The following is a 15,658-nucleotide window of genomic DNA, read 5'->3' as shown; positions in this document are numbered from 1 at the left end:
CTCAGTATACGACTTAAAAAAATTATTTTTGTGTCTGTTAATTAGAGGTTTGTCTTGTAATTTCCTTTAAAGTACTTGTCTGTGTTTTATGTAAAATTTATGTGGCCCCATAAAAGCATAAAAGGAGTTGGAAACTGTTCTGGAAGACTTTCTGTAAAATTTAAACCAGTTAGTGCTTATCTGTTTGGAACAGTTCACCAGTGAATCTGTCTTCTGGGTTTTCTTCACAGAAATCTTTCGTAAGATAGTTTCATTGGTGTTACACCAAATATAAAGAGACAGAAGATTAGTCAGTTTTTTAATTTGTTCTTGCGTTGGTTTTGCTAAATTGTGTCTGTCTATTCCATAACTTTTCAAACGTGTTGGCATAAATTTTGTTGATAATATCCTATAATTCTTTTTAATGTCTGAAAACTGTCATTATCTCCCCTTTTCATTTCTGATATTGGTGATATGTGTGTTCTCTTCCTTTTTCTTCATTCTGTTAGAGATTTAGATATATTAATTTTTTCAAAGAGCCAACTTTATTCTGCTTTCTGATTCTTTAATTTTTGGTTTATTCCCTTCTACTTGGGTTTAATTTAATTCTACCTATTTGAGGTAGATGCTTGTATCACTGCCCATCTTCTGTTATGCCCCGTCTGCTTAGAAACCTATCCAGTTAGAATTTTCTACCATTAACATTATCAGTAGCAATATGTCTGAGATATATGCAGAAAAATACTATTTATGTGCCTGTTACCTTAAGGTCATGGGGCTTCCGTGGTGGAATGGAAAGAAAACTGGCCTGGGAGTCAAGACACCTGCTGGTATTCACTTTCCAACTCGACCTCTGTGACTTCAGAAGAGTCACTTAATTCTAGTCCTGAGTTTGGAGTGTGTGTATGCGTGTTTAAATTCTTTTTTATGAAATAATTATAGATTCACAGTGACCTGTGAAAAAATATGTATGGGGAAATTCCATGTATCCATTACTCGGTTTTCCCTAGTGGAAATCCAAGAGCTTACTCAAATTTTGCCAGTTTGAGGTGTGTGTGTGTGTATTTCTTTGCAGTTTGAACCGTGTCCATGAATGGGTCTACTACCATAGTCAGGATACAGAACTGTTCCATCACCAAAAAGAACTCTTGGGCACCTGGATGGCTCAGTCATTAAGCGTCTGCCTTCAGCTCAGGTCAGATCCCACGGTCCTGGGACTGAGCCCCGAGTCACGTTCTCTGCTCAGCGGGGAGTCTGCCTCTCCCTCTGCCCCTTCCCCTGCTGGTGCTCCCTCTCTTTCTCTCTCTCACAAATAAATAAATAATAAAATCTAAAAAAAACCTCTTTAGCTGCTTGGTATTCAGACCCAAACCTCTCCATCATTAGCCCTAACAACTAACAGTGTGTTCTCCATCTGTATAATTTTTTGTTTGTTTGTTTTTTTAAAGATTTTATTTATTCACCTGATAGCACAAACAGGGGAGAGCAGGAGAGGGAGAAGCAGGCTCCCTGCCAAGGAGGGAGCCCAAGTGGGACTTGATCCCAGGACACTGGGATCACGACCTGAGCCGAAGGCAGACGCTCAACCCCCTGAACCACCCAGGCAACCCTATAATTTTGCTTTTTTCAAGAATGTTATGTAAATGAGACCATATAGTATGTAACCTTCTGGAGACTGACTTATTTTTTTTTCACTCAGCATAATCCCCTTGAGATACATTCAAGTTGTTGTGTGAAACTGTGTCCTTTTTTATTGCTAAGCTGTCAACAGTGGATTTTCTGGAGGTGCTTTCCATCAAGTTAAGTCCCCCTCTTCCTAGTTTGCAGAGTTAAAAAAAAAAACATGAATATAGATTTTGGATTTTGTCAAATGGCTTGTGTGCATCAATTGATATGATCACAGCCTGTTGATATGGTGGATCCCCCTGATTTTCAGATAGTGGACCCGCCTTGCACATCTGGAATACATCTCCAGCCATGGTGTGTGTAATTCCTTTTACACATTGCTGGATTCAATTTACTAATAGTTGCTTTCCTGTTACTTTCCTCAATTTTAAATTTATTTTTAAAATTTCATTTATTTATTTGACAGAGAGCACAAATAAGCAGAGTAGCATGGAGAGGGAGAAGCATGCTCTCTGCTGAGCAGAGAGCCCAGTGTGGGGCTCGATCCCAGAACACCAGGATCATGACCTGAGCTGAAGGCAGCTGTTTAACTAACTGAGCCACCCAGGTGCCCTTAATTTTAAATATATTTTAAGGCTAATATATTGGGACATATAAAAAATAGGCAAGGAATAAGAAACAAGTTTTTGTGTATAGTATTATCGACATTGGCCATAAATCAAAGTCAGTACCATCGGGTGGATATAGGAGGTGCTACTGGAGGGGCCGGGCTGGGGGCAGGGATCACATCCTTTCTGCAGGAGCAGAAACACTTCCTTCACTGCCCCAAGTTTTTAGACTATGGAAGAGTTTAGAGAACAAAGAGTTGATTCAGAGATTAAGAGAAGAGGGCTGGCTTGGTTTTATGTAAAGAGAAGAGGTTTAAAAAAATAACATTTAATGAGCTTTTACTCTGTGTCATTCACTGTTTCAACTTCCATGTATTATTTGATCAGCACAAAAATTTTATAAGGCAGATACTTATTATCAACATAATACACATGGTAAAGGAGATTCACAAATGAGCTCAAGTAATTGTCCAGAATTACATAGTATGTGGTGGAACTATGACTGAATCCAGAACCCAGGCTTTTTCTTTTTTCTTCCTTTTTTTTTAAAGGATGTTATTTATTTGTGTGTGGGGGGGCAGGGAGGCAGAGGGAAATGCAGGCTCCCCATTGAGCAGGGAACCTGATGTGAGACTTGATCCCAGGACCCTGGGATCATGACCTGAGCCAAAGCTAGCATTTAACCAACTGAGCCACCCAGGTGCCCCCAGAAAATACTACACTCTACTGCCTCCAGGGGTCCAAGAATCCTGAAGAGTCAGGACAGGCAGGATTGGGTGCGGTTGAATGGGGAACTGCTGGGGTTAGGTGGGGCTGTGGGTAGCATTCTGGTATAATCCTCACTTGGCATCTTTTAGGCAAGCACCAAGTATCTTCTCAACCATCCTTATCCTATGGCTCCCTATGTCATGGAGGGAGTGTGGTTGCAAGGGAAGAAGAGAATCCAGCCAATAAAATATGAAAGATCAAGATTGCTTTATCTTTGCAGACATAGGGCACATTGTTAGAATTATATAAATATTGATAGCTTGATTTGACAAAAAGATTTATTGAGTGATTATGTCAGGCGCTATTTGAAACGCTTTATAGCCGCAGAGTGTTTCCTCTTCACAATGACATGCAATTTCAGATAAAATAATTCTACTCAAGAAAAACAACTAGAAACAAAGAGGAGTACTAGATAATGGAAATACACAATTTTATTGTTTTTTAATATGACAATATAAATCAACAACAAATGAGACCAATGATGTCACTCAAATTAGCAAAGAAAAAAGTTACCAAGGAATAAACTCTGTAAGGAATTAGGAATATTTGTATTAAGAAAATTATGGGGTGCCTGGTTGGCTTAGTCAGTTAAGCATCTGCCTTCAGCTTGGGTCATGATCTCGGAGTCCTGGGATTGAGCTCTGTATCTGGGTTCCCTGCTCAGCAGAGAGACTGCTTCTCCCCTTGCCCTTCACCCCACTTGTGCTGTCTCTCTCAAATAATAAAATCTTACACACACACAAAAAAGTATGAAGCTCTCCTTGCATACATATAAATGTATAAATATAGAGGCATTTTCAGGTTCTAGCATGGAAAATGATAATCCTTGTCAATATTCCTGATATTATTTCATCATCAATGCTATTTCGATAAATCTAAATTGCAATAGAATTTTTAAGTGAAAATGATCTTTACAGAAAGAGCCTCCCTTGTGGGTATGTGCCTAGAGGAGGCCAAATGAACTTTTGGGAGGAGGGGACACTCAGAAGTCATTGAGCAAGACCAAGGACACTTTTTCCTTCTATGGTTCTCCAAGATAGTGAAGTCTTCAGGGAGTGGAGTTCATGGGCCAGTTCAGCTAATTACCAACTCTGCTTTCATGTCTCCAGGCCACAATTCCATAATCAGCATACATCTCCAGCCTTTCAGGCTACCAGTCCCTGTCAAGTGGGTTTCATACCTGTGTCTCCTCCCAGAGTAGTGATCTCCACCGGGAAGCCTGGCCCGAGTTTGTCTTTCTGCCAGTCCTGGGGACAGAGCCTCAGCCATTGTTGCTCACCAAGCAGGGGAGGGGAAGCCCCCTTCCTCCTCGCTCATGCACCACCAAAGCCACAGGGCAACCAGTGAGGGCCATGGGAGACAGCGGATGGAAGAGGGCCTGGGGGAGCATTGTTTCCTTATTGCCAGGCAAGCAGGACCTTTGGGTTACACACATGGTAGGGTGTGCAAAGTTTTGACTCCAAGCACTGTGAAGTTTACGTTCTTGATTCTAATGAGAGTCTAAGGACTCACTGAGAACTCTGCTTTCCTCCCACACTGGTTCAAGCTCTACAATGGCAGGAGACCAGTCTCTGAACTGTCCCAAAGTATGCCGATGAAGACAGTAAGCATGAGATCATTAAATTTCATTGGCTTCCTACATGACAGGCTCAGAGCTAAGCGTTCCGTGTAGCTTGCTTCATTTCATCTGTATACCCCCCTCCCCCAAGGAAGAGGACTGCACATCATCATCATTTTACAGATGAATAAGGGAGCACAGCATTTAAATATAACTTGTATTAAGTCATGGGGTAAAATGGGTATGAATTCAGATTTGAATCCTCACATCCAGACTCCAGACACAGGTCATCTAGCCATCTACCTCCTACCAACCCAGTCTGTCATTTTACCTGCCAGGTCACTTTGGAGGGTTCCAGTAGCCCTCAGTGGGGAGTAATGGGCACCCCTTGCACCAGCTAGACTATAGTAATAGACTAATAGGACGACAGATGAGATCAAGATATGGATCATAGGAGGCTTAGCCAGTTATAGGTCTCTCTTGTCCCTGCTCCTACATTTTCCTTACACTGTCTTCCTTCTCCTTCATTCTAATTGCAAAGATTAAACAGTATAGTGGAAACTGTATTTGTGATGAATGTACACAGAAAGTATAAAATAGATTTCATATATAAGGCTTGTCTCATACTATTTGATTAAAATACCCTGTGATCTGAAGGCACAATTTCCCTAGATCTTTTATTTTGTTCTTACACAAATACTGAGTGGAGGGAAATACTGAATCTCACTCATTTCTGATTTCCCAGAGCCTATACTATCCTTGGCACAGAACAGGCAACACAAACAAAAACAAAAACATCTCTGTTAAACATTAAATAGTCCCTTAATTTTTAAGTTAACAAACATGTGAGTTTAATCTGCCAGCAAATGCATTCAAATGATTGAGCAATTTAGGGAGAATTAGGACTTCTATGTCAAGAATCTGGGAGTATTTCCATTTTCTCAGTTAATATGTGGGTCTCAGAACATTTAACATGAGCTCTACTCTTCTTTTTTTTTTAATTTATTTATCTGACAGATCACAAGTAGGCAGAGAGGCAGGCAGAGAGAGAGGAAGGGAAGCTGAGCAGAGAGCCTGATGCAGGGCTCCATCCCAGGACCCCGGGACTGTGACCTGAGCTGAAGGCAGAGACCCAAGCCACTGAACCACCCAGGCGCCCTGAGCTCTACTCTTCTAACAAGTTCTTTTTTTTTTTTTTTTAAGATTTTATTTATTTATTTGACAGAGATCACAAGTAGGCAGAGAGGCAGGCAGAGGGAGGGAGGAGGAGGCAGTCTCCACACTGAGCAGAGAGCCCTATGTGGGGCTTGATCCCAGGACCCTGGGATCATGACCCGAGCCAAAGGGAGAGGGCTTAACCCACTGAGCCACCCAGGCTCCCTTCTTCTAACAAATTTTGAAGTGTTTATATATTACCATTGACTTTAGGTATAATGTTGCACATCTCTAGAACTTACTCCTTTTGCTTGACTGAAACTTCATGCCCTTTGATTAGGAACTCTCCATTTCTCCCTCCTGCCACCATTCTACTCTGACTCTGAACATAACTGGAATTATGCATTATTTGTCATTCTGTGATTGGCTTATTTTACTTAGCATAATATCCTTAAGGTTATGAAATGGGAGAAAACATTTGCAAACCGTATGTTGTTTCAAATGAGAGAATTTCCTTCTTTTTTCAGGCTGAATAGATATGTTGTATACTAGATACATAGTAGAATATACTATGCAAGTATAGCAGTATATATACACAATAATAGTATACATACACTTTTATATATATACGATTTGCATTTCTATGATGAATAGTGATACCGATCGCCTTTTCATGTACTTGTTAGCTATTTGTGTATCTCCTTTGCAAAAATATCTGTTTAAGTCCTTAACCCATTTTTAAAAATCAGGTTATTAGTTGTTTGTTTGTTTACCATTGGGTTATTGGAGTTTCTTTTTTTTTTAATTTTTTATTTCTTTTCAGCGTTAACAGTATTCATTGTTTTTGCACCACACCCAGTGCTCCATGCAATCCGTGCCCTCCTTAATACCCACCCCCTGCCCCTTCAAAACCCTCAGATTGTTTTTCAGAGTCCATAGTCTCTCATGGTTCACCTCCCCTTCCAATTTCCCCCAACTCCCTTCTCCTAACTCCCCATGTCCTCCTTGCTATTTGTTATGCTCTACAAATAAGTGAAACCATATGATAATTGACTTTCTCTTCTTGACTTATTTCACTCAGCATAATCTCTTCCAGTCCCATCCATGTTGCTACAAAAGTTGGGTATTCATCCTTTCTGATGGAGGCGTAATACTCCATAGTGTATATGGACCACATCTTCCTTACCCATTCGTCCGTCGAAGGGCATCTTGGTTCTTATTGGAGTTTCTTTTACATTTTTGAGATTTAGCCAATTATTGGACATGTGGTTTGCAAATGTTTTCTCCCATTCCACAGGCTGTTTTTTTGCTGATGAGGAACTGAAGTGCCCTAACATGCCACCAGTCTTAAATTGTTGCTGAGATCAGGTGGAATTGTGTCTTTAAATCCCATACCCTTTCTATTATCTGTGATGCCACTCTTGTATCAAGGATATTAGCACCACCCCTAGACAGCTACTGTGGACTTTCCTGGCATATTTCCATTGAGGCTTTCCCCTCAATTAGTAGCACTCATCCTAAATTTTGGAGTTTGATAAGGAAAACGAAAGTGTCACCTGGTCAAAGAATGTTAAATGAGATAGCAACAGCAATTAATGTATTAGGGTTCTCTAGAGAAACAGACCTAACAGGACATGTGTATATTTATATAGAGATTTAAGAAATTGGTTCACATGATTATGGTGGCTTGCTAAGTCCAAATGTTGCAAGGTAGGCTAAGCAGGCAGGAAATACAGGAAGAATTGCAATTCACGTCCAAAGACAGTCTGATGGCAAGATTCCTGCTTTCTCTGGGAGGTCAGTCTTTGTTCTATTAAGGCCTTCAACTGATTGGTTAAGGCTCACCTATGTTATAGAGGGTAATGTGCTTGACTCAAAATCCATTGATCTAAATGTTAATCTCAGCCAAAAAATACTACCAGATTCTTGATATAGAAGTCCTAATTCTCCCTAAATTGCTTAGTCATTTGATGACTGATAAACTCACATATTTATGTATGTTAACTTAAAATTTAAGTCTGGGTTTTTTATTAAGATGTATGAAAGTTGAAAGTCAGAAGCAGCACAGGTGCTACTCCTCCTGAGAAGTGGGAGGCCTCAGACCCTACAAAGGACATTTACTTTCCTTCTGATCCTGGTCTATTAATATTAACAAGCCCTCAGAGATTGGGAGAGAACACAGATCAATTTGGTTAATTATGAGCTCTGTGCATTGAGCTTTCAAGCCCACACAACTGTAAATAATTGGCTTGTGCCCTGCAAACTTTCAGTGGCCAGTGTGAGCACAGTTGGCTCTGTATGTGCGTCTTCTCTTCCCTGAGTCGCTTATACACCGAGGTTTCCACACCTGACTCTGTCTTCCTACCCATCCTGAGAACAGAGCCCAAGTCTTCACTACTCACAGGCATAAGAAGAGTGATGGACCATCATTCCTTTGTCATGCCCCATCGTAGAGGACCCATAGTCCAGTGAGTGATGTTGGAGATACTGGATACAGAAAAAACTGGGGGAGCATTGTCTCTTCATCATCAGGATAAGCAGGAGAGTTGGTGTAGCCATATGGAAGGGCACCGATATGCAGGTTGAGCTCAGAGGCCTGTGAAGTTTGTATTCTTGGTTCTGGTGGGAATCTGAGAATTGTCATTCAGAGTTCAGCTTTCCTCCCACACTGGTTCTAGCTCCTATAGGAATCTCCCTCACCAGAGCAGAAAATAAGCCCTCTAAACTGTCCCTTAAGCACTCCAAAATGACCATAGAAGTGATGAGGAAGATGAGCAGGGGAATGATACCAGATGACCAGATATATGACATCATGAACCTTTACTAAGGATTCCAATCCTAAGCTCTGAAATAAGTGCTTAATGTAGACTGTTTCTTTTCATCTGCCTAGTCACCCCTAAAATACACGGGTACACATTATTGTTCTTTTACAGCGGAGGAGAGGATTATAGCCTTTTAATATAACTTGTCCCAGGTCATGGGATAGAATGGGATGAAGCTAGGTTTGAATCAAAGAGTCTGACTCCAGGCACAATGCACCTGTCCGGTATTCTCCCTTTCGGATGCAAATAACCATTTCACTTCTCTGGTCATTCCGTCCATGTACTCTCTGCTCACTGTGCTCTTCTCTGTGGAGGTTACTGGTAAACCACAGTGGTGAGCTGTTGGTGCATCAACTATAGGAAGGATGGCTGAAGATCACTGGCACGCGGTCATAGAAAGACCTGGCTCATGACAGTTTAGAGTAGATTTCTCATGAGCACCCCTGCTCCTGGATTTTGCCTCAGCTGTCCGCTTCCTCCTCCATTCTTACAAGTTAGTGCTTCTCCATTTCAAAGGGAGATACAACGTCAATGTCTCCGGTTCCACCCACACTCAGGAAACCAGAAACTATTAAAAGATGTACAATAGCTGTGCTATTGGTTAAGACCTATAGATCTCTGCTTTAAAATTTCTGAATTTTAACAGAGTAAAGAAGTTAAGTGCATGTGCCTCAGATCCATGATATAATTTTAAGTCCTATCTTCTTATTATGGAATAAGTGGGAGCAAGTTCTTAGTATCTCTGAGCCTCAAAACTGTCGTCTAACTTGATTCCTAGTTGATACCACTCCATTAAGTAAGGACTAAATAAATATGAATACTACCAATGTGGTTAAAAACATGACAGATGCATACAGTAAGGGCAAAAATTTTAGATGTTATTATTGATAATATTGATTAATGTTGTTAATACCAGCCTTTATGTCCTTCAACCAATATATCCTGTGATCTGATTGGTTTTCAATGGCTTCCTGAAAAAAAATTTAATTTTTATCCCTATACAAGGTAAGTACTGAGTGCTTGGAAGGAAATGACTGAATCACATTCATTTCTATTTCCCCAGATCTTGTATCATCTTTGGTACAGAGTAGGCAACAACAACAACAAAACCCCCAAATATGTTAAATATTGAGTAGGACTTTCTCTGCGTCACAGGAACAAAGGATAGTCAATATGGCTTGCACATACTGGTCTTTTCCTGCCTGTGCCTTCATTCATTTTAGGGATAAGAGATAAGATAAAATAGCACTTGGGGGCACCTGGGTGGCTCAGTCATGAAGCAGCTGTCTTTGGCTCAGGTCATGATCCCAGGGCCCTGAGATTGAGGCTGGCTTCTGGCTCCCTGCTCAGTGGGAAGCTGGCTTTCCCCTCTCCCACTGCCTCACCCCCTGCTTGTGTTCCCTCTCTTGCTATCTCTGTAAAATAAATAAATAAAATCTTAAAAAAAAAAGATAAAATAGAGCTTGTTTGTATCTATGTCATAAACATTCAATAGGATCTTTCTTTCTTTCTTTTTTTTTTAAGCAGTCTCCATACCCAGCATGTTACCCAACACGGGCTTGAACTCATGACCCTGAAATCAAAATCTGAGCCTGGGGTCAAAAATTGGATGCTTAACCAATTGAGCCAGCAGGCACCTCTCTATTATTTTCTATTTAATAGCATTTGCAACATTCAGTTGTTCAAAAATCATCACAGTGCTTTTTGTAAGTATGAAAAAGAAAAGGCAGAATGAGAAGGGGAAGATAAAGTTAACTGTATAGGTTCAAACACTTTTTAGGATTTCTAGTGACCTGAGACAAGAGAGCCTCCAGATTCTCTGCCATATAACATAATAAAAGGTTATTAAGACGTCTTAGAATTGCATTTCATCAGTAAGCCCATAGTTACAATAATGATTCAAATTCTGGTTACATGGGTATGTGGGGGGCTCAGTCGGTTAAGCATCTGCCTTGGGCTCAGGTCCTGATCCCAAGTCTGCCTCTTCCCCTGCTTGTGTGTGAGCATTTGCATGTGTGCTCTCTCCCTCAAATAAATAAATAAAATCTTTAAAAAAGCAAAAAAAAATTAATTCTTATTACAAAACAATGACCAAATATTTATTAAGTTCCACTTCCCTTAGATGCCACGCATATCTGGAGATGACTTATCTTTTGATTTCCAGAGACGCAGGGCTAGCACACACAGGTTGAGGGATTTACACATCTTCCTGTGAATTAGGGTACTGGACCAGTGATTTTCAGGAGCACTTATGGCAGTAAAATGGTGGATTATAGGATTTCCTAGCAACAGTAATGCACTTTACAGCTGAGTTTGAAAATCCGAGATACGGAAATATTATTCCCTACGTTAAGATGTGAATTTTTATATGGAGCTATCACAGAATGACTGTAACTAAATACTTGAGAAATATTTCTGATTGTATACTTTAATAATAGCATGTAGTTGATAGCAACTAATTTTTCTGGGAAAACAAATATAGGCAATAAGTAGTGAAATTGAACTTGCATTGATTTTTATAACACAATATCCTCCATGCAGCTGTCATATAGAAATTCTTACTTGCATGATATGCAGAAAGGCATAAGGATTTTCATAGGGTTGTTGAAATAAGCAATTGGTAAACAGAATGAAGTTAATTCCTCAGTTAATACTATGTATCACTTGAAGTGTTATTATCTAGATTTAAACACAATGTTGTAGTAAATAAGGACACTTTATATGCAGTGTGCCTAGTACATACTATTTAGGTAAATTTTCAAGAAAACCTTTTGTAAATACATAAATAATAACATCATGGAAACACCCAAAGAAAATATACCCACCTAATTAATGACAGTGGTTGCTTTGGGGGACAGATGTGCAGGGCAATGAGATCATGCAGGGATTTAAAGAAAGCTAAAATTTTATCAGTAATATTTCAAATCTCTGTAAAATACGAGTTTGGAAGCAAATATTAGTAAATGCTTATATTTTAATATAGCTATTGGGTATTCATTATAGCAATCATAGGTAATAGTCACTGACCATATTCTAGGTGCCCGGCAATATCTTAAAGCATTGTTCTTGACCCTGCTATACATTAGCACCACCAAGAATCATGCATGTAGAGATTATTATTTAATTGGCTCTAGGCAGTGGACAGGACATCAGTACATTTTACAATATTAATGGGTAAGTATAATAATCAACTAGGATTGAGAACCACAGGTCTGAGCACTTTATGTTTTATTTAATTTCTTCAAACAACCCAATAAGGTAAGTTCAGTTGTCATTACCATTTTACCAATGTGGAAACTCCCCAGGTGTTTGTTATGTTAGTCTTTGTACTTTAATCTTTGGATTTTTCTCTAAATTAAACCATAGTGTAACCTGTCAAGAAAAATGAATATCAGAGTTGCCTTCAGGGAATTTATTTAAAAATAATTGTATTTAGGGTTGGCTGGCTGGTTTAGTCAGTGGAGCGTGTGACTCTTGATCTCAGGGTCGTGGGTTTGGTTGGGTGTGGAGATTACTTCAAAAGAAAATCTTAAAAAAATTATTGTATTTAAGGAGAATTTATTTTTTGTTTATTTATGTGTTTACTTATTTCTTTATTTTCAGCAACATGGATGTATCTAGAGGGTATCATGTTAAGTGAAATAAGTCAGAGAAAGACAAATACCATATGATTTCACTCATATGGGGAATTTAAGAAACGAAAGAAATGAACAAACAAAAAAAGACAAACAAACAAAAAAATCCCAGACTCTTCAGTGGAATTAATTTTTAAAAGAATGAATTAAGGAGAATTCTCCTTGTTTCAGTAAAGATTGAAGTTAAGGAAGCATAAGAAGGCTAGATTTCAGACCTGGTTTTGGGGGCCTTGTATGGTCCTAAATTCCTTGATTATAAATAAGAGAGTTGGATTTTATGAGGGCAGAGCACTTCCAAATATTTGGGTTTAGAAATACATATAAGCCCTTTTACCAATACCAAACTACTGCAAAATAGAGACCAAAAAACCCCCAAAGAGCTGTGTCAAACACCAGTGTCAATTTCCCTGAGATTGTGTAAGGTTGATATTTAATCCTGCATAAGATGAGAGATAGGAAGAAAGTATTTTTTACAAATTAATTATTATTTAATAACTCAGAGCTGCATTGTACACTAATACCATCTATGGGGTCAGTGATACCGCATGATTTTGTGCATTTAACCCAAACATACTCATCAAAATTTGAAATCTATCAGGCCCACAGTTAAGAGTTATATTTAAAAAGACTTTAAAAAGACAACCCACATATTTGAGTGAGCATGTATTTCCATGGAGAGATGTCAAAAACCAGAGACTGATGAAAACCCCTGAAGATAATGAACACATTAAAAAAAATCTTTCTGATTACAAACATTTGATTTCAATTTAGAGTGTCAATAATGTAGTTCTAGCAATTATACAGCTTATCAATATTCTAAAGGGAATTTCTTGCACTTATTTGAATAAAATAAGGCTGTTTCTAAGTGTCCTCTAATTAGAATGATTTTTTTTTTTTCCTTAAAGGGAGAAGAATGTTTCCTATTCGGTATGCTTCTTTAAGTGTATTTTGTGGTAATGATGGATTTGTCAATTATCTCCAAATGTTCATGCTCCTCTAACATTCTTCAGTTGAGTGTTTTTAAAGCATGTATAGAGAGATGTGAATAACACAGAAATCAATGACGAAACAGTGCTAAGAAAATTAGATCGGAGACACAGAAAGATTGCTGAAGACACTGGAATATATGGCCCCATGTGTGAATATTTTACTTGTGAATTGCTCAAATATGCAATGGGGATGGTACTGGATGCCCATCACTTGATCAACTTTCCCAACCCTTTTCTTTTTCAGAAGGTGTCCAAGCTACATAGAACCACAAAATCTAACACGTGTCTCAGAATTCTTCCTCACGGGACTCTCAGATGATCCAGAACTGCAACCCCTTCTCTTTGGGCTGTTCCTGTCCATGTACCTGGTCACCTTGCTTGGGAACCTGCTGATCATCCTGGCTGTCTGCTCTGACCCCCACCTCCACATCCCCATGTACTTCTTCCTATCCAACCTGTCCTTGGCTGACATTGGTTTCACTTCTACCACAATACCCAAGATGATCGTGGACATCCAAACTCAGAACAGAGTCATCTCCTATATGGGTTGCCTGACTCAGATGTCTTTTTTTATGCTTTTTGGATGTTTGGATAGTCTCCTCCTGGCTGTGAGGGCATATGACCGGTTCGTGGCCATCTGTCACCCCCTGCACTACTTGGTCATCATGAACCCCTGCCTTTGTGGCCTGCTGGTTTTGACATCTTTTTTCATCAGCCTGTTGGTCTCCCAGATGCACAATTCAGTTGTGTTGCAACTCACCTATTTCAAGGATGTGGAAATTTCTCATTTCTTCTGTGACCCTTCTCAGCTCCTGAACCTGGCCTGTTCTGACACTTTCACCAACAACATAGTCATGTATTTTGTTGGTGCCATCTCTGGCTTTCTCCCTATCTCAGGCATCCTTTTCTCTTACTATAAAATTGTCTCCTCCATTCTGAGAGTCCCATCCACAGGTGGGCAGCACAAAGCCTTCTCCACCTGTGGCTCCCACCTGTCAGTTGTTTGCTTGTTTTATGGAACAGGCCTTGGGGTGTACCTCAGTTCAGCTGTCTCACGTTCTTCCAGGAAAGATGCAGTGGCCTCAGTGGTGTATACTGTGGTCACCCCCATGCTGAACCCTTTCATTTACAGCCTGAGGAACAGGGACATCAAAAAGGCCATGTGGAGGCTCTTCAGCAAAACCATCTGATCGCAGCACCTGTGCCATCCATTTGGAGCGTAGGTTGGAAAGTGTAGCAAGACTAAGCACCTAGACCTGGAAATCCTACCTCTCTCACCACATCATTTTTGTAGTTGTCATGGCTTTCATCTCTCTCCTCGCTTAACATCTGAAAATTGCTTTCTTCCCTATGTCTTAAATGGGACTGAAGGAGTATTCTGGGGTCCCTTGTATATCATAATCACTGCATGACTAAGTCTTATTTTATCTACGGAGACTCTGTGCTTTATCATTGGCTACCCAAGCATCCCAGAAAGATGTGCAATTTTCCTTTTATATATTTCAAATTCACATATTTCCCACAGTTCTTGTGTGTTTTCCATACAAATCACTTATTTATCCAATTGGTTTGTGCAGGTTATGTGGATGGAGGTATGTCACTGATTCTCAAACTTGGTATTTATTTATTTGTTTATTTCAAGTACAATTAAATATAGTGTTTTATTAGTTTCGGGGGTACAATATGATTCAACAGTTCTATACATTTCTCAGTGCTCATCAAGATAGGTGTACTCTTTTAAAAGATTTTATTTATTTATTTATTTGAGAGAGAGAGAGAGAGAAACACACATGGAAAGGGGAGGGGCAGAGGTAGAGGGAGAATCAGACTACCCACTCAGTGGGGAGCCCAACTTGAGGTGATCCCAGAACCCCAAGATCATGACCTGAGCCAAAGGCAGACATTTAACTGACTGAGCCTCCTAGGCACCCCAAGAGAAGTGTACTCTTAATCCCCTTTAACTATTTCACCTATCCCTCCACCCATCTCTCCTCTGGCAATCACCAATTTGTTCTCTGTTTTTAAAAGTCTGTTTTTTTTGTTTGTCTCTTTTTTTCTTTGTTCATTTGTTTTGTTTCTTCAATTCAACATATGCGTGAAATCATACAATATTTGTTTTTTTCTGACTGACACATTTCACTTAATGTCATAGCCCATAGGTCCATCCATGTTGTCAGGAAATATGCATAGATAGGACTTAGAAAGTTACGGTGTAGAACTATCCACATCTCTGTTTATCTACTAGAAAAAACAGATAAACCAAAACCATAGTTTGTTTGTTTTCAAGGGCTGAGAACCCCACAGAAATCTAAGAAAATATACTCTGGAGTGAGTTGATTCTTTTCTAATTAGCAGAAATCACAACCACTGGGGACATTTGTTAAATTTGGGAATGGAATGGCTACGAATTGGCTTACCAGTGGTGGAGGGGCTCTCCTGGTATAACAGAAACCAGGGAGTCTACTTGAGCCTGTGTCACCAGAAGCAGTAAAGTGGGATCAGCTGAAATACCCAATGG

At 39.6% G+C, this 15,658-nt stretch overlaps 1 protein-coding gene across 1 annotated transcript; it reads left to right on the top strand.

Annotated features, from left to right (window-relative positions):
* Positions 1 to 13,367: 13,367 nt before the first annotated feature.
* On the top strand, positions 13,368 to 14,330 carry LOC116883050 (olfactory receptor 18). The gene has a single exon (XM_032883919.1). The coding sequence runs from the start codon at positions 13,500 to 13,502 to the stop codon at positions 14,328 to 14,330; it is 831 nt and encodes a 276-aa protein (XP_032739810.1). The 5' UTR covers positions 13,368 to 13,499.
* The last annotated feature ends 1,328 nt before the right edge of the window (positions 14,331 to 15,658 follow it).

The sequence above is a fragment of the Lontra canadensis genome, unplaced genomic scaffold (assembly GCF_010015895.1).
Source record: "Lontra canadensis isolate GAN:19392208 unplaced genomic scaffold, GSC_riverotter_1.0 scaffold88, whole genome shotgun sequence".
In the NCBI taxonomy this organism is placed as follows: Eukaryota; Metazoa; Chordata; class Mammalia; order Carnivora; family Mustelidae; genus Lontra; species Lontra canadensis.
This window is presented reverse-complemented; position numbering and strand designations above follow the sequence as displayed.

Excerpts from the sequence above, each read along its gene's own strand:
- LOC116883050 (XM_032883919.1), top strand. The coding sequence starts at position 13,500 with ATGTACCTGGTCACCTTGCTTGGGAACCTGCTGATCATCCTGGCTGTC.